The sequence below is a fragment of the Phragmites australis genome, chromosome 6 (assembly GCF_958298935.1).
Source record: "Phragmites australis chromosome 6, lpPhrAust1.1, whole genome shotgun sequence".
Taxonomy (NCBI): domain Eukaryota; kingdom Viridiplantae; phylum Streptophyta; class Magnoliopsida; order Poales; family Poaceae; genus Phragmites; species Phragmites australis.
The window spans coordinates 43,399,730-43,420,669 of NC_084926.1; the positions used below are offsets into that span (position 1 = coordinate 43,399,730).

Genomic DNA, 20,940 nt, shown 5'->3' on the forward strand with positions numbered 1-20,940 from the left:
ACATTTGGGCCCTTTGCTCATCATTAGCAGAGTGGGGGAATCTTTCATCAGTTGGATCGCACTTGCATTCTTCAGGAGGCAGTCAGGTTTTTGACCTGACATTGAAAGAACAACTTATTTTTCTAAAAAAAGGAATCCAATGGCCTTATGGCCGTGTATAAAATTCAAGGAATCTTTAAGCAATTTCACGCTTAATGGCTTAATAACTAATTGTTTTTTATTTGTTCAGGAAATAACTTCTGAACTCTGCATGATGATATTGATGTTTTCCACGTTCTCCCGTGCAAGCATATTTCAGAATAATAAAGTATGAAGTCAAGGAAATAAGAACCGCTGGTATGTTTGTTTCAGTTTGCATTAGTAGTTTATTATTCCAAGAACAACAACATAAAAAATGGAGCTCACAAACTTAAACAAGGGATCATATCAGATCAATTGATAAGTACATTCAAACTAACGCTATGTTCGCGTTAAGCCATTCTTAGTCACCGATCCAACCTCCTATATATTGCCAGTTGCATTGCACCAGGAGAGGGGGCAGCAGCCGGTGACAGAGAGAGGTAGCTACCTAGACTGACAATGGGGGAGCAAGGCAGGTCAAGCAGCAACAAGATCAGAGACATTGTGAGGCTGCAACAGCTTCTCAAGAAGTGGAAGAGGCTTGCACTTTCACCAAAGGCTGGCAAGAGCAGCGGCCATGGCGTCCCGAAGGGGTTCTTCGCGGTGTGCGTCGGCGAGGAGATGAAGAGGTTTGTGATCCCTACAGAGTACCTGGGACACTGGGCGTTTGAGGAGCTTCTGAAGGAGGCAGAGGAAGAGTTTGGGTTCCGGCATGAGGGGGCTCTGAGGATCCCCTGTGATGTGGAGGTCTTTGAGGGCATCCTGAGGCTGGTGGGCAGGAAGGAGGAGGCAGTGTGCTACTGTTCTTCAGAGCAGGAGATCTTGTGCAGATGATGGGTTTCTCTTCTTTTTCTCATCTTGTCCAACTGGTTCTTGGTCCGATATCGCGAAGAGGAGAGGGGGGAGAATCCGAAAATTGATGGGATTTGTAATTTCTACAGGAGGACGAAACGAGGGATTCACATTCTTTGCGAGTGAAATTTAAAAATGAAGGATTCACACCAAGGAGATTGGGTAGATGTCTCCTTTGTTATGAATTCTTTTTCCTATCGTGTTCTTTGTACTTAACTTTCATCTTAATTGTTCAGAAGTTGAACAATGTTCTTGTGCGCTATTTTTTTCCTCTATGTATATTTACACAAATGATGCATTCTTGTTCAACACTTCGCAATGATGAGGTGACAACTCCATCTGTGGTTCTTAAGTTTTTGTTTATGTGCAGTCAATATTCAATTTATTTCAGTCCTCAAAGAAGAAAAATATAGTTCAGTCCTGACTACCAAGAATCTTAGGGAAGTCAATGCTTTAACTTGGTAGTACTGTGCTCCCTTGATCTTTGGATGCTTTAACTTTGCTAAATCGCCTCTTGACACATGTAGTCCCTTGATTACCTTATTCCCCTCTATAACTAGGGATACTACAGCACATTCTCTACTCTTAGGCAATGGTAAAAGGGAGTTCCAGAAAAGATCAAAGAGAAATATGCCCTATAATTACACATGGCATGAGCACTAGATTACAGAGCATAAAATCTTCTTCACATGTATTCTGAATCATCTAAAAAAGGGTATTCTGACAGATAGATACATTGTCGTCACCAAGACACCAAGCAATCATGTAGATTAAGGGAGAATTGCAATCTGTTTCAGTTCTGCCAGCTGAAAATATACATCTTTGTTGCGAATTGGAAGAAGAAGAACAGCAAATCTATGCTATTCTGTTTTCTGAACAAATTTGGGCAGATAACCAAATACAGGAATTGCCATCTGGAGTGAGGTTGGTTATCTTACTTCTAGAGCCTAAACTGAGAACGAGTTGGAAGTGCCATTTGTATGTTGGGTGTTCATCTATGAGTAAACCCCACAGGATCGGATGAAAAGAAAAGAAAATTTTAAGGGAAAAGGAACTTGAATAGAACTCAGATCATCCAGTATGCATGCTCATTCCATAATTATGTCTTAAGATGAGTTGGTTAGGATCCTGGTGGTGGATCATGTCCGCCCAAGTTCTTCCTAGACTCAGCACGAATTCTCTCATTTCCACCGTAATTAAATTCCATTTCATTGGTCAAAGCGTGTGTCCGCACTACATCCAATCTAGTTTAGATGTGGGTGTGTCGAGGAGTGCATGTGGGCGTTTGACATGTACTTAAAAAATAATCATGTCCTAAGGTGATGCACATATACTAATCCAACTATTATTGTTGATATATGTGTGTGACAGTTCGATGTTGCAAGAATGCACAACACCTACATGGATGTATAGATCACGTTATAAAGTCCATCATCCAAAATTATGACTCCAAAATTTCTGATTAACCAGAGAAATACAAGGAAGCAATTATTATTTTTCATGTTTCATGTCAGTTTCAGAGTCCTTACGAAACAAAAACAAACATTACTCCACAGATTATCTACTGTTCCATAGCTAATTAAGCATATGAAACCAAGGGTGATTAGTTTCACTGATATGATTTGAGTTAATCAACTCACTTTGAGCTACAAAGAATGAATTCTTCATCTACGTGATTTGCATGCATGGCTCTCCCGCTAGCTAGCCAGCTACAGCGACCTGGCCTTGGTAAGCGCCGTGCCGACCCTGCCCGGCCGCCGCTGCCGCCGCCGGCGCGCCTCGAGCGCGGCGATGGTGGCTTCGAAGTCCTCCTCGCGGCAGGGGATGCGGATGCCACCGGCCTGCGCGAAGCCGAACTCCTCGGCGGCGCGCTCCATGAGGTCCCGGAACGCCGGCTGGCAGAGGTAGTTCGTCGGCACCACGAACCGCCGCGCCTCCGCGCCCACATACACCGCGAAGTACCCCTTCGGCACCGCCGCCTCCGCCAGCTCGTCGGCGTCGAGCAGGGCGGCGCTCAGGCTCTCCCCGCCGCAAAGCGTCGCTTCCTGCTTCCTCCCGTGGAGCCTCGGCGCCCCGAAGTAGCCCATGATGGCCATCATCGATTCAAGAGCAAGCTCACGTGCTCCTCTTCTTCTTCCTCCTGCCGGTCCCTCCAAAGATCAAATCTTCTGTGCCAAGATCAGATTGAAATGCCGTGATCCAGCACCTGGTGGATGCAAGAGCAGAGGATGATCGAGTTCTAGTTCTTTGTGATCGACTCGACACTCCTCGATCGATCTCACCCAAGAATCAAGCGTCCTCTTGGTGGTGGAGAAGACAGGAGAGGGGATCAAAGCATGTGAGCTTTGGGGTGTTCTTGCATTTGGGCAGCATGCGTATATCATGGCCGCAGGTTGGTTGGGCGCGCCCCTTGTTGTGTGGAGCTTCTGCTTGAATTATTAGCTGTAGCCTTGCACTAAGGTTGCAATTTATTTAATACTGCAGAAATTACTGGGAACAACTCATGAAATGCCACCGTATATACTTCATTAGACCATTACACACACACACACACACACACACACACACTATTTTCTAAGATATATATACTTGATTATAAGTGAAATATATATATTTCTTGACATGCATACGAGGTCTCTCAGGCTAGAAATGTTTCGCTGGCAAGCGGACCGGCTTGTTGCGCTGGCTGCGGGGTTACGGGTGTCAGTGTCCATTGGCAAATTGTTCACTAGTTTAATTTGGAGAATGAGCTGTGTAGATCAGTATGATGATTTGGTTCCATTTTTTCTATTTCTGTTGAGGAAAGGGTAAAAAAGAAAAGAAAAAAGGAGAATGAACTAGCTGTCATGCCAGCAGCTTGCTGTTTGCGTAGCCCGTGTTTTCCGAAGAAGCATGGTCCATGCATGCCTGAGGAAGAGAGAGGGGAGTCTTAGTTTCTTAAGCTTTGCTTTCTGTTTTAAGTTTACCTACCGATTGAGATTATATTAGTTTAAGCCTCTATGGAAGCAGTACTCAAGCTGGAACAGGTGTGCCGCTATGTATATATGGACTAGCATCCTCGTTAATAGATAATAGAGTAGGTAGCTTAGTGCAGAACACTTGTGCAAAGGTCCACACATCTTGGAATGTCAAACTGCCAACCATGAAAGTTGCTTGAAAATTCATGCCATTATTATCCTTCCATGCCATAGTAACATTATAGTGCAAACAGCAGCGGCGGATACCAACTGCCACTCTCCTGTAAGACCTACATTTTTTGCAAGAGGAAAAGGAGAAAAAGAAATAATGTGGAGGAGGAAGATCAGCCCACATCCATGGCTTCATACGTCCACCACTGAGTGCAAAGGTCCAGGCAAGAAGATTACAAAATCACATAGTAGAAGAGTTTTTTAGGATTAAAAACGCATAAGAGCTATCGAACATAGTGAGCTGCCAACGTCGATGACAGAGTGGCCGGAACATGACCAAACGGTACGAAAAAAGGATATTACTTTCCTTGGATATGGTACGGTCGAAAGGATCGCATCAAGTACGGATGGCACTAGGATTAAGTGGCCGGCCACTTTCTTGATCCAGCTTATTTTTATCACTACCCGGACGGCCCTTACTTCTTAATCCCTTGCAGCCCTGACTTTATCATTCTACGCAGTTGAGATTTTGCGGGTAATGCTGAATTGCTGGTGCATGCACTCACGAATCTTCTCGGAGATCAGATGTCACTTAAGTTTTGAATTGGTCCCTGCGAAGAAGAATTATGCAGGATTTGGCGTGATTCAAGTTAAATGCTGTGCAAAGTGCTCTTGTTTAAAATGTCGAGAGAGCCGGCTGGCTGGATGACTGGGTCAGCTCAGGAAGGTCATGACCAGTATTTGGCAGGCCAATATACAGAGAAATGGTGAGAGGGGAATTCAACTTCCCAATCCAACTAGATTGGGATCCTTGTAACAGCTCATAGTTTAAATCGATTTAGATCCACTTATACATTGGGTGGACCGCATACTTATATCAATCTGTTTACGTTTTTGTTCTTACTTTGTATAAAAGGATTAACTTGAAATTAGTAGTGTAGACTAAGTGTAAGTTAGTATCACTCTTACCCAACTAGTAAAGTGGTACTACATATATATTCATACACTCTCGAGCTACTTATAGGTTCCATCTCATTCTGTGGCGACGGAAAAGGCTATCAAAATGCTTCCAATCCTTTTAAATGCATAAGACAACCACATGAAGGCACACGCACAAAGATATACATTTGTACAACAGTGGGTGTACGTTCCATGCAATTTCTTCAACAATTACATGGAAGAACAACAAGCGCAGAGGGTGTTGAATCGGCTCCCTTTTCTTTTGAGGCACACGGATGTACATTTGTACGACAGGAAAATGACAACTTTGAAGCTCCATAATCTGTAAACTCAATATCCATGCAGTTGCATATCCTTATCGCTGCTAACTATTAAGATATCATCCACATAAAGAACTAAGATGCTTTAAACTTTACATAAATGCCGTTATTAACTTTATTTTCTTTAAAGTTAAAATTTTTAATAACTTTATCAAACTTAAGATACCACTGCCTAGAAGCTTGCTTTCAACCATAAATTGATTTCTTAAGGCGACATCCCGAATTTTCCTTGCCTTCCATGACAAAACCTTTTGGTTGAGCCACTTAAAAATTTTCTTTTAAGTCACCATTAAGGAATGACATTTTTACGTCCATTTGATGCAACTCTAGATCATAACGCGCTACAAACGCCATAATTATTCTAAATGAATCTTTACTTGATACAGAAGATAAAGTTTCATTATAGTCAATCCCTTCTTTTTGTGAGAAGCCTTTAGCTACGAGTCTTGCTTTGAACCTTTCGATATTCCCCTTAGAGTCATACTTTATTTTGTAGACCCATTTACAACCTACTGTTTTGGCTCCATCGGGGATTTCTACTAGGTCCCACACATCATTATCACTTTAATTCGTCCTTCATGGCATTAAACCACTCAGGTGAATGCTCACTCATCATGACCTCCTTATACAAGTTGGGATCTTATGCCTTCCCTATACCGTTAACATCTTCATTCATGTAGACAACATAATCATTCGAGATGGCAGATCTCTTGTCACATTGTGATCTCCTGGTCGGTCCATTAGGCATTGCAGGACCAGGACTAGGCATTGCAGGGGATTGCTGAGGCTCATTGTTAGATGTATCATTAGGAATTTCAGATGCCTCAATAGGGGGTGCACTGACGTTAGTTTCTACCGAATGTGCAACCACCTAGGGCACAGGGATGTAGAGCTCTTGGATTAGTGGTGCAGGAATATAAACCTGCTTTTCTCGAGATCAACTTCCCTGGGCTCCAGATCCCAATTCTCAAGAAATACAACGTGTCTTATTTCTACGAACTTAGTGATCCTATCTGGCCAGTAAAATCGATACTCCTTTGGTCTCTCGAGATACCCGATAAAGTGACAACTAACTGTCTTATGATCTAATTTTCTAATTTATGGATTAAAAACTTTAGCTTTAGCTGCACAGCCTCACACATGTAAATACTTCAAAGAGGGTCTCCTAGTCCATAATTTGTAAGGTGTTTTTGGAATTGATTTATTGGGAACCCGATTGAGAATGTACGTGGCTATCTTAAGTGTCTCTATCAACAGTCCAACTAGTAAACTAGAATAACTAAACATACTTTGCACCATGTCCATAAGCATGTGGTTGCGTCGCTCAGCTACCCTGTTCATCAAGAGGATTAAGTGCTCCTTCAGGGACAACTCGGTCACCTATCTCGGCCATGTGGTGTCGGCTGATGGGGTAGCCATGGACGATGGCAAGACTCATGTGGTACTCGACTGACCCACTCCCCTCTCCACTCGTGCACTACGCGGATTCCTAGGGCTCGCAGGATACTACCACAAATCCATTCATGAGTTCAGAGCGGTCGCAGCAGCATTCACCCAACTGTTGAAGAAGGATACTTTTGCATGGTCCGCGGCGACCGACATGAAGTCCTCGGCACTCAAGAGCATGCTTACATCGGCTCCTCTCCTCCGATTGGCGGACTTTGACAAACCTTTCACCATGGAGTGCGACACCTCCAGCACAGGATTCAACACTATCATGCACCAAGGCGAGGGACCTATCGCCTTATAAAGCCAACCTATGGTGCCTCAACATCAAGCATTGGTGGCCTATGAACGAGAACTCATCGGTTTGGTTCAGGTCATCCGGCACTGGCAGCCATACCTTTGGGGATGACAGTTTATGGTAAAGACTGATCATTATTGTTTGAAGTACTTGCTGGATCAACACCTTGCTACAATTCCACAGCATCACTAGGTGTGCAAAATCTTGGGCTTCGACTTCACGGTGGAGTACAAGCCGGGGCCCTTGAACGTCATGGCAGACGCTCTCTCACGTCACGACATGGATTTGGGGGCCATGCACGCTGTCTCGGCACCCACCTTTGACCTTCTCGGCGACATCCGCACGAAAAACTCCACCGACCCGGCTCTGGTGGCACTCGATGACCAAATTCGAGCGGACTCCCTTAGGGACCCATGGGCACTCACGGATGAACTGGTGATGTACCAGCACCACATGTACGTGCCACCAGTGTCCCCGCTGCTCCAAGCCATACTCTCTGCGGTCCATGACGACAACCACGAGGGTGCGCAGAAGACCTTGCATCGTTTCCACCGTGATTTCCATACACCCCACGAGCATGTGGTGGTGTAGGAATTTGTGTGTGCCTGCGCGACATGTCAACACCACAAGACGAAGCATTTGCACCGAGTTAGCCTCTTGCTTCCTCTGCCGGTGTCCAACACGATATGGTCGGATTTGTCCCTGGACTTCATCGAAGGACTACCCAAGGTGGGCGGCAAGAGGTTGGGTAGTCCTTCATCGCCATATATCTATGCTGCATGATGGTGGTTGTCGTGGGCGGAGTACACTTACAATACCTCGGTCCACTCGGCTCTCTGTGACACCCCGTTCCGTGTGGTATATGGCCGGGAACCACCATCTCTTCGCTCCTATGATGCAGGTAACGTTCGGGTCGCCGCAGTGGCGCGAACAATGGAAGACTGTGACGAATTCCTGGACGATGTACGTTTTAGCTTAGAGCAGGCCCAGGAGAACACCAAGCGGACTTATGACCGCGGTCACCAGGACATCTCCTTCGTGGTGGGCGACTGGGTCTGGTTATGTCTCTGCCACCGCATGCTCGCTGGCATCCCAGACTCCACAAAAGGCAAGTTGCGACCGCGTTTCTATGGACCATGCAAGATCATTGCCCAAGTCAACCTGGTTGCATTTCACCTTGAGCTTCCCCCCGCAGCTTGCATTCACCATGTCTTCCACATTGGCCTCTTCAAGAAGTTCGTTGGCTCACCACTTGATGACCCTCCAGCCCTGCCTCTTCTTCACCATGGCGCAGTAATTCTGGTTCCAGCACACGCACTCAAGGCCTGCCCCTGTCGCGGTGTTCGCCAGTTGCTCATCAAGTGGGATGGCCTATCGGACTCAAGGGCTTCCTGGGAAGACCTTGACTCCTTCTGGCAACGTTATCCGGTGTTCCAGCTCGAGGAGAGCTGCTAATCGGGGGGGGGGGGGAGATGTTATGTGGGGCATCCAGTATGGCTGGTGCAACAAGAAGGGCGCCATAGCCTAGGCCCTGGATCAGGCTTGCCCATAGTTTGGGTTAGTTAGTTCGAATTAGATTTGTTAGATTGCTTAGGTTTGGATTGATAGGATTGATGTTAGTTAGTTAGTAAGAATGTAAGCCTCTCCTATATAAAGGACAACAACTCAATGAATAAGAGGCAAGCAGATTGATCTCCTAGCTAATTCCTGGTGCAAAGCACCGTACCGTCCACCATAACTCCGGGGCGGCGAGGGATCAACCCTTGTCCTCCTGTCGAGCACGATTACTTCTTGTGCAACCTTTCCCAGCCACCACGCCATAATACAATTGGAGGCAATGAATTGTTTCTAATGTGTAAGACAATTAAGGCGATAACAAACCCCACCTTTAGCACTCGATTAGGGTTTCTAGCAACATACTCGCACAGTTTCCCAATTCTCCTGTCATTTGGTTCCTCCTCCTGCAGCACATGAAATTATTACTTGTGTGTTCAAAGCTTATGAACTACTATACCAACACAAGTGATGTTGATCATGCCCATATATGTTCCATGAGAAGTACAAGCCCTTAAGGGGGAACCTAATGGTTTGAGCAAACAAAACAGAAAATCAAGCTCATGAATGATCGAAGGAAGCACAAACATTGTCAGCCTGGGGCTCTAGGCAGTCCATAATTACATAACGCAGAAAACTCACATGTGTGACACTGGAAGGATGGGCTAACAACAATCAGCACAAATAATGCACAATGCCAATGGCATTCATTCGATTTATCTATTGCTGTGTGAGATGAAACCAAGCCAACCTTGTGCGCCTCAAGGGAATGCAATTGATGGTGAGTAAACAGAACCATGGAACTAACCTATGCAAACGAGCAAAAGGGATTGTTGTCAACCTGCATTGCGGGGAAGATGTCAGCGATGATCTTCTTGTAGCACTTGATGGGCTGCTTGGAGCAGGGGCGCAGCGAGAGGAAGAGGTAGGAGAGCCCACCGCACGCCGGCAGCACCTTCCTCGACACTACCCCCGACACCGCACTGTTGAGCCCCATCCCCGGTCCTCCTCCTCGCCCAGAATCCCACCTTGTCCCGTCGCAAGCTACAGCGCGGAGACGCATTAGTTGATGGAGCTGAACCGAGAACTAATATCGCGGAGGCGATCGCCTACTTGATCGAATCAGATGGGCGGGCAGGGGAGGTGTTACGTACGGTAGCTCGCAGGCTTGCTTGTGTGAGCGGATGACGGGTGTTGTTGCTGACACCACCGATTTCCTCCGACACCCCTAACCTACCTCCCTGTCGCGCCCACGACGACGTAAGGGGATGGGATGCAGGCGAGAGTGGTGAGAGGCGATGCGCGCGAGCAAGGAGGGGTTAGATTCAATTCTAGGGTGGGGATTGAATTGGGGGGAGGGCAACGCGACACAACGACCGGCCTAGGGTTCCCACAACTCATTACCAAATTTTGGACAAGTGTGTCTACATGCGACACAAGATCTAGGATGGCATCCCAGTGGTCCCACCTATCAGTCAGAAGGTCCCACGAGCCTCCCACGGGGATGCAGGGGCAGTTGGCTCAGAAGCAAGCTAAAATTTAGCTATGCAAAAACTAGTCATGCTAAAATCAAAGCAACTAAAGTAGTATTTGGTTTAAGATTAAGTTAAAATTTTAGCCAACCAAAAATCGGAACAACTATTTTAGACATTAAAATCTTTTCTAGTTTTGCTAAAAAAGAATTATCCAGCCAAAATTTTCAAAGTGTGGCCAAATTTATCAAAGCGCTGACAAATTCTGGCTTTGATCTAAATGAAACCCAAAATTTCTAGACGTAGCCACATTTTAGCTTGGTTTTCTGAGACAAGAACCAAACAACCCCAAGTATTCCATTTTTTTATCATTGGTCGAACCAAAACTCAGAAAATAAACTAGAGATTCATTCTCACTTAATTAAATTAAAAAAACTATATAGTAACTTAAAACTAGCCATTGATACCCACTGCATCCACCTCCCACTGACAATTAGGTCCACGCCTTGCTGGTCACTTCTGGGATTCTTTGTTTTTCCTGGCCCGCATTTTGTACTCGTTGCAGACGGAGCAGGTTCCAAGTGGCATAAACACATTTCTTCATTCGCTACCTTTTTCCCCTCGGTGATCCCAACCTACCTGTTGGTAGAGACTCGGAAACGATCCAGTAAAGGTACAATAAAACGTCGGTGAAACCACGGAGGTGACAGGTGACACCCCATCTACAAATGGATCCCGAGCACGGCAACGGCAATCCGCTATGCACATTACAAAGGGAGCGTCGCTCTGTCTACAGAAACATGTGATAGGTAGAGACTCAACCATACAGACAATTACATACAGGATTCAACGGTGACATGTGGCTACTCGAGTACTCGACGGCCAACACCCACACCAACACGATCCTCAGGACCTCAGCTGCTTCGGCTCTCCATTCCCTGCCCGCCTCCAATTGACGACAGCACGTCCTCCGAGTCAACCACGACCTGGAATCGTGGAGGCAAACACAATCAGCATCAGCATGCAAAAATTAAAGCCTTTTACGTTTAGATGTGCTAACCTGTTGCAGGTGACTCATCAGGGCTCCATGCAGCAACTTCTTGAGCCGATCACACTGGTCCACGCTATGGCCAGCGATCTGTATCTCTTCCAGCTGGCACAACAGCCTCTCGATAGCAGTGTATGGGTACCAAGCTGCGGACATCTTCTTGCGATGGAGGACGTCCACCGGTCTCTGCAAATAGTTCCCAAGGGTTTAATATGTTAACATGTACTCACTGAGATCTTGCATTTCGATACTTCAGTTCGTCAATCCATTACCGATGATGCGAACGACTCCAAATATTCCACCAGCAAGTTAGTTGCTTCTGCATGCCGACCGTAATTTATATACAGTCTAAATAACGCAGCAGGATCTGCCTCTTTGCCAGACATGCCCCGTGAAATCATCATGTTCCCGGCCTTGTTAGTCTGAAAACAAAGTGCAGCAGCCAAACCAAAAGTCGGTCAGCAGTCAGCAATATAATACTATAATAGCCAACAGAACTAGTAGAAACTATTCATCAGGAGGGCCACCTTGAACATCTGAACCAACCAAAGAGGTATCTCAATCTCAGGATCAGTGTAAAGAAGTGTCTCAGCAACAATGACTGGCAACCTAGGATGCAAATCTTTGTATTTCTCCTGCAAAACGGGGATTAAACTGACGCAGCAGTAAAACCGACCAGAAATACAAAGTACTATTTTTGAACCTTTCAACATTTCTTTTGCCAAAAAAGGAAAGTGGTCAGTTAGCCAAAAGGGGGTTTTCTTTTTCTGTTAGCCAAAAATAGAAAGTAAGGGGAAAAAGGGAGGTGTTCAATAGATAAAGATCTAGTGAAAGTTCACTACTAAGCAATCTCCATTAAAGAAGCCCATTCCAAATAGGCACTGATAATGTGCAAACATACGACAGAGGAAAAGCAAAAAAGGCACACATACCAAATAAAGTTCAAGGGTTTCCCAGTGGCAGCTTCCCTGCAATTGATGGGCCACAGCTATATTCTTAGTGTTGACATCCCATGCATCCTCCTCAGAAGGCAGCAGTAGCAATTGTTGACTGTCAGTCAAATTCCTCCTGTAATTAGGTCACATCACTTATTAACATTATCACTGGTTACTGTAACCTGCCTATATATGCCAAATTGCCAATTAGATGAAACGGATTCCAGAAACCAGCAGGGGGGGGGGGGGAGTACAATGTTTCAAAATACTCTGATTTGCCTGCTCCATTCGGGCAGCACTGCTGTGCGATGGCTGAAAATACACGCTCCAATTCCCTACAATGGAACAATTGAAACAGTATTTACAGTCAGATTAATGCAGACACAGAACCAAGGCATGACAAAAAAACAATCTATTGAGACAAGGCTACAAGTAAAAAGGCAATGGAATAAGAAATTCCAATCCACCTTTTCATCCCTGACTCCTTCCAAAATTTGAGCACGATGGTGAAGGCTAGGTCATACAAATTCTCATTTATAAGGATATCCATAAGGGCCTCAATAGATTGGCTTTCTGTAGTCACACAAAAACGGATTTGGTGTCACTTCTTAAAGATTGTTAAGATATTGATCTCCAAAAATTCAAGTAATATAGTCCAATGATTAGTTTTGGACAAACCTGAAAAATTGATTCTAGATTTTACAGTGCTGAGCATATACTGTGCTTCTGTTAGTATGTATTCCTTTTCAAGAATTTCAATGTCAACACAAAATCGCAATCTAGAAAGCTCGGAATCTGTGCCAAAAGCAGCTGCAAATGGAGAATAAAGGTTAAATGAAGCACATTGCTGTGCAACGCCATAAATCAAACAGCAGTCAAAAGTCATAAACAGAACATACGATTCTCCATCAAAAGATTACGAGGCCTTTTACTTGGAGAAATTTGATCATCAGCTTCACAGGCGGAATCAAGCCATGCAAATGAGGGATCAACAAGCTGCAATGCGTTGATGGTAGCAGATAAAGCATGCAACCTCTCTTGCAACACGTGAGGAAGTTGGCGGCTGCCACCTGCATTACCCTCTCTATTCAATCTAACAAAGTACCTATACATGTATGCAGCTGCTTTCCTCCAATTGTTTCTATAAGCTTCAAATGAATAAAGAACCTTGTAGAGATTCGGCCTAGAAGATAGATCTGAGCGCTCAGCCTGTGAAACCAAAAAAAGAAGGCATGACAGAATGTCGTAGACACGCGCACACGCCCCCACACCCCTGCGAAACCAAAAAGAAAGGCATAACGAAATGCCGCACCCACCCACACACACACACACACACACACACACACACACACACACACACACACAGAGAGAGAGAGAGAGAGAGAGAGAGAGAGAGAGAGAGAGAGAGAGAGAGAGAGAGAGAGAACCTTCCAGAAGAGCTCTTGCTCCACTTTCTCTACCAAGTCCGTGAATGGTATCTTCCCATCGCAAAGAACCTATTTCAATGAGAGGCAACTTTAAACTCCGGTCTAACTGTGAACATCCCTTGCATACAATGAAAAAGCAAGGAACTGGATATCACAGACACAGACAACATTTGATATTTAGTGGAAAGCCTTTTAGATCGGTTGGTATGCCTTGCATACGGTAAAAAAGACAGGAAAAAACAGGAAAAACAGCTCAAACTCAACGAAAATAGTCAGGTCATATGATTTTTATGTAAAAGTAATTAGAAAAGCCTGCTTGACCGGCTAACATGCCTTGCATACAATGGAAAAGAAAATAATTGAATAGTTCAAACACAAAGAATGGCGAAACAATATGATTTTTCACTAACAAGATTTAGCAGAGACCCAGTTGGACAACATCCCACTGCAGTAACCCCCATCCCGCCCTAAATAGGGTATCATTGCACCGAATGTAAGAATAACAAAATGTAGGACACAATCAGGTGTGGTAGATCAAAGATCATGCCAATAACCAAGCTAGAAGTCCTATAGTACCTATGAATGTGTGGCGGCAATTAGGCGCAGACGCTAAGTGCCACCCCACAGCCCAACTAGCACCTAGCGCTTTTTTAAAACCCTGACTAAGTGTGTCCATAGACACAGCTGAAAAAAATGGTATTTATCCACTGCATGTGATGAACAATAAGGGTAAATAAGCAATTTGATATGCCAAACCTTTGTCTCCCCTAGCTCACAAAGAACTATGATGAAACGCCTCAAACAGACATATTTGCTATCATCATCTGGGTTTGAGTCTATTGCACAATACGCATCTCGAAAATGTTTCAAATCCAAGCTGTACTTGAATACATTAGCCCATAATCGCCCTTTAATCATCGTTGCAGTCTCTGGAAGACCCTCGGCTTCATTTCCATTGTCTAAATCAACAATGATGTCAGTTTGTTCCAGAGCAGCAAGAGCAAACTGGCACGCCCCCTCACTCATGGAGTGCTGCTCAAAAATTTGCATTGCCCACTCGTAGTAATGAAGCCTCCACAGAGAAATAGATCTACATTCCCCTAGAAAAAAATCCCAAACAGTTAGAATATAATTTGAAATGGAGTATATAACAAGCAAAGCCAGGAGATTGATGTCACCAGAAACTTGAAACCCTGTTTCCAAAGAAAACTTCTGCAAAGCCTTTGGAGCTTCATGCCCAGATGCAGCTCTGTTTTCCGAAGAAATTGCCATGTTAACACCAGAGAATCAGCAACCAATAGCCCATTATAACAAAAGAGACTAGCAATATGAAAGAGAATAAGAGCAGAGTAGCAGACAGATATGAACATCTAAGCATTTTGTTCTCGATGGATTTTCAAGCCTTTTAGTGCTTCTCGATCCTTCTTGATTTTAAGGCGAGCCTGACAGTCACGAATGTTCGATCTGATGGCTGAAACTAATAGATGCTGCTGCCTCAGTTCTAAACTATTAGTTAACCAGGACCCTGGGAAGTAGGGTGATTAAACAGAGTGTCCAAACTACAGAAAAAGTCATTGAATTGCTTAGCAAATCCCCTAATCAGATATATATCGAAAGTCACAAGGAGAGCTACTGATGTCTTATCTTCGCATCCCCATTTTGTAAGGTACATACAAGATTTGTGTCTATAAGTACATAAATTTGGAGAGTTTGCAAACCATGTATAAGAGTTATCGCCAGGAGCTAGCATAAGATTTATGATGTCGTTTACTACTAAATTATTGTCCTTCCGTAGTAGTTCTGCCTAAAAACAAAAAAAAAATGTACAAAGATATGGGATTAAGGATGGAGAACCATATTTTACCAGTGATATGCTGCAAGCTAGCTCATCCAAATTTTCTGATCTTAAACAGAAGAATAAACTAGAAGTAGATTGACTTCATGGTCAGTTAGTCTTTTCAGCAACAGCCAGTTAGCATGATGCAATCCAATTATTTTCAACAGCTCAATAACATATATGTCTAAGTAATTGTTGGTACAATAACACGACATTAAATTATCGCTGTCCCTAACCACTAAAGATCTCCTGAAATGTGCCATTTGTTAATCAATAAACCTCAATGCAAAAAAAATTCATAGTGGAAAGCAGGAAAGGTAGTACCTGAAGAAACATCGGATGGCATCATGAACCTTGGATTCTCTCAAAATTATGTTTGCTTCATCATGCGCAAGCATCAGAAGGCAAAATCCATTAAGATGAAGATATGCTGAATATGCAATATCCGCATCCTGGCCAGCTTGAGATAATTTCTCATGGTTCAAGTATGTTTCGAGAATTCCCAAAAGACTCTATTAGAGAGAAAAAATAAGGATAAGGACAGCTTATAATTTTTTGTATAATATAAATAATACCACATCAAATAAAACCAAAGTAAGTTTCTAATGGATTTCAGACCACAAACGAAAAACAGTACCTGAGCAGCTTCATATTGACCATGACGGACGAGAACTGCTGATAGATTAATTGTGGAACCCGAGAAAGTCTGTACACGCTCAACATTACTTCCACACATAATTGAATGGCTAAATCTCCTTACGAGGTTGATTACCTCAGCTGGACTAGGGAAACAAGTTGACAGAACATCCCCTTCAGGAGATTTTGGAAAATCAAGTAAACAAGCCAATGTAAAATCAGAGCAGCCAAGCTTTCTGTGCAAAGACAGCTCATCAGCTTTACCTGTGAAAATTGAAGTAATAATTTTTTTCTCGAACGCGCAGGAGAACTACGTGTCATATATTAGGAAAAGGGAACATAATACAAATAAACACTAACACATGCACACCTAGATCACAAAGCCAACTAAATCACCACTGACTAGATTACAACAACCAAAGCGACCAAAGCACCAAGCCTAGGACAGCAGTGTGCAAAGATCACATGCCCCAGCAGAGCACCAAAGCGTGGCTTCATGAAAGATCGCATCTATGAGTGACCGAATACTAGGAGACTCCCCATTGAAAACACATCCATTGTGATGTTTCCAAATGAGCCAAGCCACTAGGATAACCAAGGAGTTGAAACCTTTCCGATGCACACCATCAACTATCTGCTCGGCTGAACTCCACCAATCCTGGAATTTGCTTTCATTGCCGGCCAAAGGGGAGATTTGCTGCAGACCCACCCTTCCGAGGATTTCAAACCAAACTTGCCTGGAGAAAACACAGCCGACGAGGAGATGGGACATAGTCTTCACGGCTTGGTCACAAAGGGGGCAATGGACAGGATGCGGCAGTCCACGACGCTCTAGGCAGTCAGAGGTCTAGCATCAGTTGTGGCACGCAAGCCAAATGAAGAATTTAGCTCAAGGTGCCACTCTTGACATCCATAGCCGTCTCCATGGCTCAAACCGGACACTGCCCTTGAAAAAAGTCAGGTAGGCCGATCTGGTGGAGGAGACCCTAGAGGCTGTTGCATGCCAGATGTGAGTATCCTCAACCTCAGTTTGCAGTTCAAATTCAGGAAGCAAGTCCCAGAGACGAAGGTAATTCACCACAGCCACGACCGAGAGGGTACCTTGAATATCGTTAATCCAACATCCACCATCCAAAGCTTGCCTAACCGTGCGCCTGTTGATGATGCACCTCGGTACCAAGGTGACTAATATTGCTGGCGCTGAGACACCAAAGGTGGTCCAAGGCCGAAGAGGCTCAGTCTTTTGAAGCCAAAGATCGCGCATCCGCAACGCACAACTGAGAACCTCAAGATTATGAATCCCCAGGCCGCCGAGCTCCTTCGGCCTACAAACACGACTCCAAGCAAGAAGGCAGTGCCCGCCATTGACATCTTTCCGGCCTTTCTAAAAAAAAACATGCCTCCTCTTGTCAATTGCTTTGATCCCCACCGCGGGATGTCCAAAGCCATGAATAGATAAATGGGGATTGTGGTGAGGACGGCCTCGACCAGGACTGTTCTGCCGGCTGGGTGGATCAGCGCAGCCTTCCAAGAAGGGAGTTGATTCTCAATCTTGTCAATCCATGGCTGCAAAGCCGATTTTGGAAGTTTCCAAATAGAAAGAGGAAGCCCGAGATAAGGGGATGGAAAACCAGAAATTTCACACGGCAACACCACACTTACCAAATCAACTACCTCCTGGTTGCACTGAATCGGAATAGCAGAGCACTTGTGCATATTCGTCTTGAGGCTAGAAATTTCCCCAAAACAAGTGAGAATGCATTTGATCACTTCCACACCATTTTGCCAAGGCTTCATGAAGAGGACCACATCGTCCACATACAAAGAAACTCTATGATTGATTGCACGTCTAGAAAGCGGCGCAAGGAGTCCAGCATCTTCAGCCTTACAAATCACTGCATTGAGCACATCCATCACAAGAATAAAGAACATTCGAGAGAGGGGGTCTCCTTGTCTAAGACCACGCTAGTGGTACATCACCTCCCCCGGTTCGCCGTTGAGAAGCACCCTTGTGGAAGCAGAGGCTAGTAAGCTGCATAACATACTTCGCCATCGGGGACCAAGCCTAAATGCGTGAGGATTTCCAACAGAAACCCCAAGAGACCGAGTCAAAAGCTTTCGAAATACCAAGTTTGAGTAGCAAGCTTGCCTCCTTCTGGCGGTGAAGCTATCGTGCAGGGCTCTGGACTAATAAGAAATTATCCTGAATATTCCGGCTGCGGATGAAGGCGCTCTGATTGGGAGAGACAAGAGTTGCAAGCCTCGGAGCAAGCCTCATCGCCATGATCTTAGCCACAGGTTTTGCAAAACTGTGGATTAAACTTATAGGTCTGAAGTCTTTCACCTCGATGGCATCTGGTTTCTTCGGAAGCAGGGTCAGCCATGCCGAATTGAGGAGGAAAAGTTTCCTCGAGTCACCCTGCTGAACAGCGCAGACCGCAGCCACCAGATCACCCTTGATGATGGGCTAGCAGACATGGTAGAAGCGGCCTGTGAACTCGTCCAGACCGGGCGCCTTGTCGAGAGGAAGCCCTTTCATTGTGTTCCAAACCTCTTTGGTGATAGGATCATCGAGTGCCACAAGATCATGTTCCGGCTGGTAGAAGGAAGACAAGTTGAAAGCCTCAGACCGCTCATCCAAGCTGCCGAGCAGATTAGAGTAGAAGTCAAAACCTGCTTTGTCCTTGTCCTCTTGGGACAAGAGCAGAATGTCGTCGACCCTAAGCTTTGCCACGAATTTTTTTCTTTTTCTGTGACGGGCTTGTGCATGGAATAGAGAGGTATTAGCATCACCCTCTGAAAGTGCATCTAGGCCCCCTAAGTAGGTTTTGGCTTATTGATGACAAAACAATTAAAGAACTAACATGCTTTTCGAGTGATGAACAAGTTTAAGCATTAGTTGTGAAGATAAATGACGTTTGACGCCCGCCGAAACAAATGGAGAATCAACGAAGGGTACTAGATAGGGTTTACATTTTTTTATTTTTGAAATTGAGTCTAGGATAGACGCTTTTTTATAAGGATGGATTTGATTGCTTGGTTAGTGTCTCAATGCTCAAGAGATCCTTTAGAACCACCCAGTTGTGAGACATTCACTCACGGACACAGAATTCATTCTGAAAACTTCACTGAGTCCGGAGTCTCCGGTGTTCACCGGATACTTCGGTACTCAGTGTTCAGCCGGAGTCTCCGAGGTAGACTCCGGCAGAGAGTCTCTGTTACGGTTTATTCTTTTCGGAAAAAGGCCGGAGTCTCCGATGTTCACCGGATACTCCGGTAATTTAAGGGTTAACAGACCGAAGTCTCCGAGGGAGACTCCGCCAGAGAGTCTCAGTTAAGTATTTATTTTTTTTAATTAAAAAGGGGACCGGAGTCTCCGGTGTTCACCGGATACTCCGGTAAATGTTTTAGAGTTAACCGGAGTCCGGCAGAGACTTTCGGTTAGCGTTTAATCTTTTTGATAAAAGAAAAGAAAAACCGGAGTCTCCGGTGTTTACCGGATACTCCGGTACCTGGAGAGGCCGGAGGGTCCGGCTGGTCTCCAGACTTAATCTTTTTGGAAGGACTGTCAGGACCGGAGACTCCGGTGTTCACCGGAGACTCCGGTAATTCAACAGAACTGTAACGGCTAGTTCAGACACGTTCGGTGACCGTTCTGACGCCGTTTTTGGATTTAGGACCAGACACTCGGTGTACACCGGATACTCCGGTAAGCTCTGACAAAAACAGTAACGGCTAGTTTGTGAAAGAGTGCTATAAATACCACCTCTCCCCATGACATTTAGAGCTTGCCGTGGCTGGTAAACTTAAGACCTCTTGAGCACTTTAAGAGCATTCAAAGACCCTCCAACCACCTCTAGTGCAAAGTTTGCAAAAATTTGAGAATTTGTGTTTGGAGAGGGTTCAAGCCACTTGAGCATTGAGTTCTTCATCGAGCATCTACTGTAACCATCTCTCTTAAAGCTTTGGGCTTCTAGAAGGAAAGGAGTCGCCCGAAGAGCACCCAAAACTTGTGGTGTGCCTCGGGAAGTTTGTAAACATCTTCGAATTGAGTAAAAATTTCTAGCTTGATCTTGGTGGTCGCTAGAAGAGGATAGGGTTGGAAAAGACCCGGCTCTTTGTGAGCTCCTCAACGGAGACGTAGGCACTTCTTTGTGAGGTGGCCGAACTCCGGGATAAATTCACGTGTTCTTATTTGTGCAATTTACTTTATCGTGTGAATTTGGTGACTTGTCATATAAATTGCTCTAGTGACAATCTTGCTAGTGTTAAGTGTTATTTTAGCTCTGTGATATCTAATAGACCTAGTGTAATCCTTAGACTCTAGCTGTTATCTTTAATTCACATTTATTCTGAAATTCTCATTTAGGCCGGAGACTCCGGACTAACCCGGATACTCCGGACCATACCGGAGTATTCGGCCTTCACCGGAATATCCAGCAGTTTTAATCCGCTGTTTTTAGTTTTAATTTTCAGAAAAACCTATTCACCCCCCTCTAGGCACTTTCACCCTCCCGCAGCAAGCTCAACCGGGATTGGAGACGAGCAATAGTCCATTCCAGCAATGCAAGGCCCAGGCTATGCATCTTGAGTTGTCGCCTAAGCCAGCCTTCATCTGCGGTAAGAGTTCTACTGTCTTGAGCAATCTCTAACCTGTGGAGGATTTCTTTGCACCATATGAGCTGAGATTTGATGTGGCCAATCTTCCTTTGACTCCAAGATTGCAAGGCACGACGGAGTTGCAGTAGCTTCATGGCAAAATTCTCAATAGGGCAAAGGGATGCAGTGGATTCAAACCACGCAGTTTGGACAGTATCTACCATCCATTTTAGGCCAGAATGACTCAAAATGAAATCTATGTTTCCCCTGAGTGTTGTCACAAAGACCAAGGGCTAAAGGACAATGGT

The 20,940-nt window shown here is 44.8% G+C and overlaps 3 protein-coding genes across 4 annotated transcripts in view; 1 reads left to right on the forward strand and 2 right to left on the reverse strand.

Annotated features, from left to right (window-relative positions):
* The first annotated feature begins 541 nt into the window (after nt 1-541).
* LOC133920713 (auxin-induced protein X15-like) lies at nt 542-1,224 on the forward strand. Its single transcript, XM_062365310.1, has one exon. It carries the CDS (start codon nt 580-582, stop codon nt 952-954), a length of 375 nt encoding a protein of 124 aa, XP_062221294.1. The 5' UTR covers nt 542-579; the 3' UTR covers nt 955-1,224.
* A 1,457-nt stretch (nt 1,225-2,681) lies between these two features.
* Nucleotides 2,682-3,068, reverse strand: LOC133923261 (auxin-induced protein 15A-like). Its single transcript, XM_062368668.1, has one exon. The coding sequence runs from the start codon at nt 3,066-3,068 to the stop codon at nt 2,682-2,684; it is 387 nt and encodes a 128-aa protein (XP_062224652.1).
* A 7,756-nt stretch (nt 3,069-10,824) lies between these two features.
* LOC133922680 (nuclear pore complex protein NUP160-like) overlaps nt 10,825-20,940 on the reverse strand; it is a 29,090-nt gene continuing 18,974 nt past the window's right edge. The window contains exons 14-27 of one of the 2 annotated variants that reach the window (XM_062368109.1): nt 16,035-16,297; nt 15,722-15,909; nt 14,739-14,809; nt 14,317-14,660; nt 13,561-13,629; nt 13,066-13,342; nt 12,812-12,943; nt 12,601-12,706; nt 12,403-12,468; nt 12,131-12,266; nt 11,726-11,833; nt 11,471-11,620; nt 11,211-11,384; nt 10,825-11,136 (exon numbers count right to left, since the gene is read on the reverse strand). In XM_062368109.1, coding sequence (XP_062224093.1) covers nt 11,065-11,136; nt 11,211-11,384; nt 11,471-11,620; nt 11,726-11,833; nt 12,131-12,266; nt 12,403-12,468; nt 12,601-12,706; nt 12,812-12,943; nt 13,066-13,342; nt 13,561-13,629; nt 14,317-14,660; nt 14,739-14,809; nt 15,722-15,909; nt 16,035-16,297 — 2,156 coding nt within the window. In that variant the 3' untranslated portion in view covers nt 10,825-11,064. Of the gene's footprint in view, nt 11,137-11,210; nt 11,385-11,470; nt 11,621-11,725; nt 11,834-12,130; nt 12,267-12,402; nt 12,469-12,600; nt 12,707-12,811; nt 12,944-13,032; nt 13,343-13,560; nt 13,630-14,316; nt 14,661-14,738; nt 14,810-15,721; nt 15,910-16,034; nt 16,298-20,940 lie in introns of both variants that reach the window. The other variant, XM_062368108.1, reaches the window with a different exon arrangement.

Coding starts and splice junctions, on each gene's coding strand:
- LOC133920713 (XM_062365310.1), top strand. CDS start 580: ATGGGGGAGCAAGGCAGGTCAAGCAGCAACAAGATCAGAGACATTGTG.
- LOC133923261 (XM_062368668.1), bottom strand. CDS start 3,068: ATGGCCATCATGGGCTACTTCGGGGCGCCGAGGCTCCACGGGAGGAAG.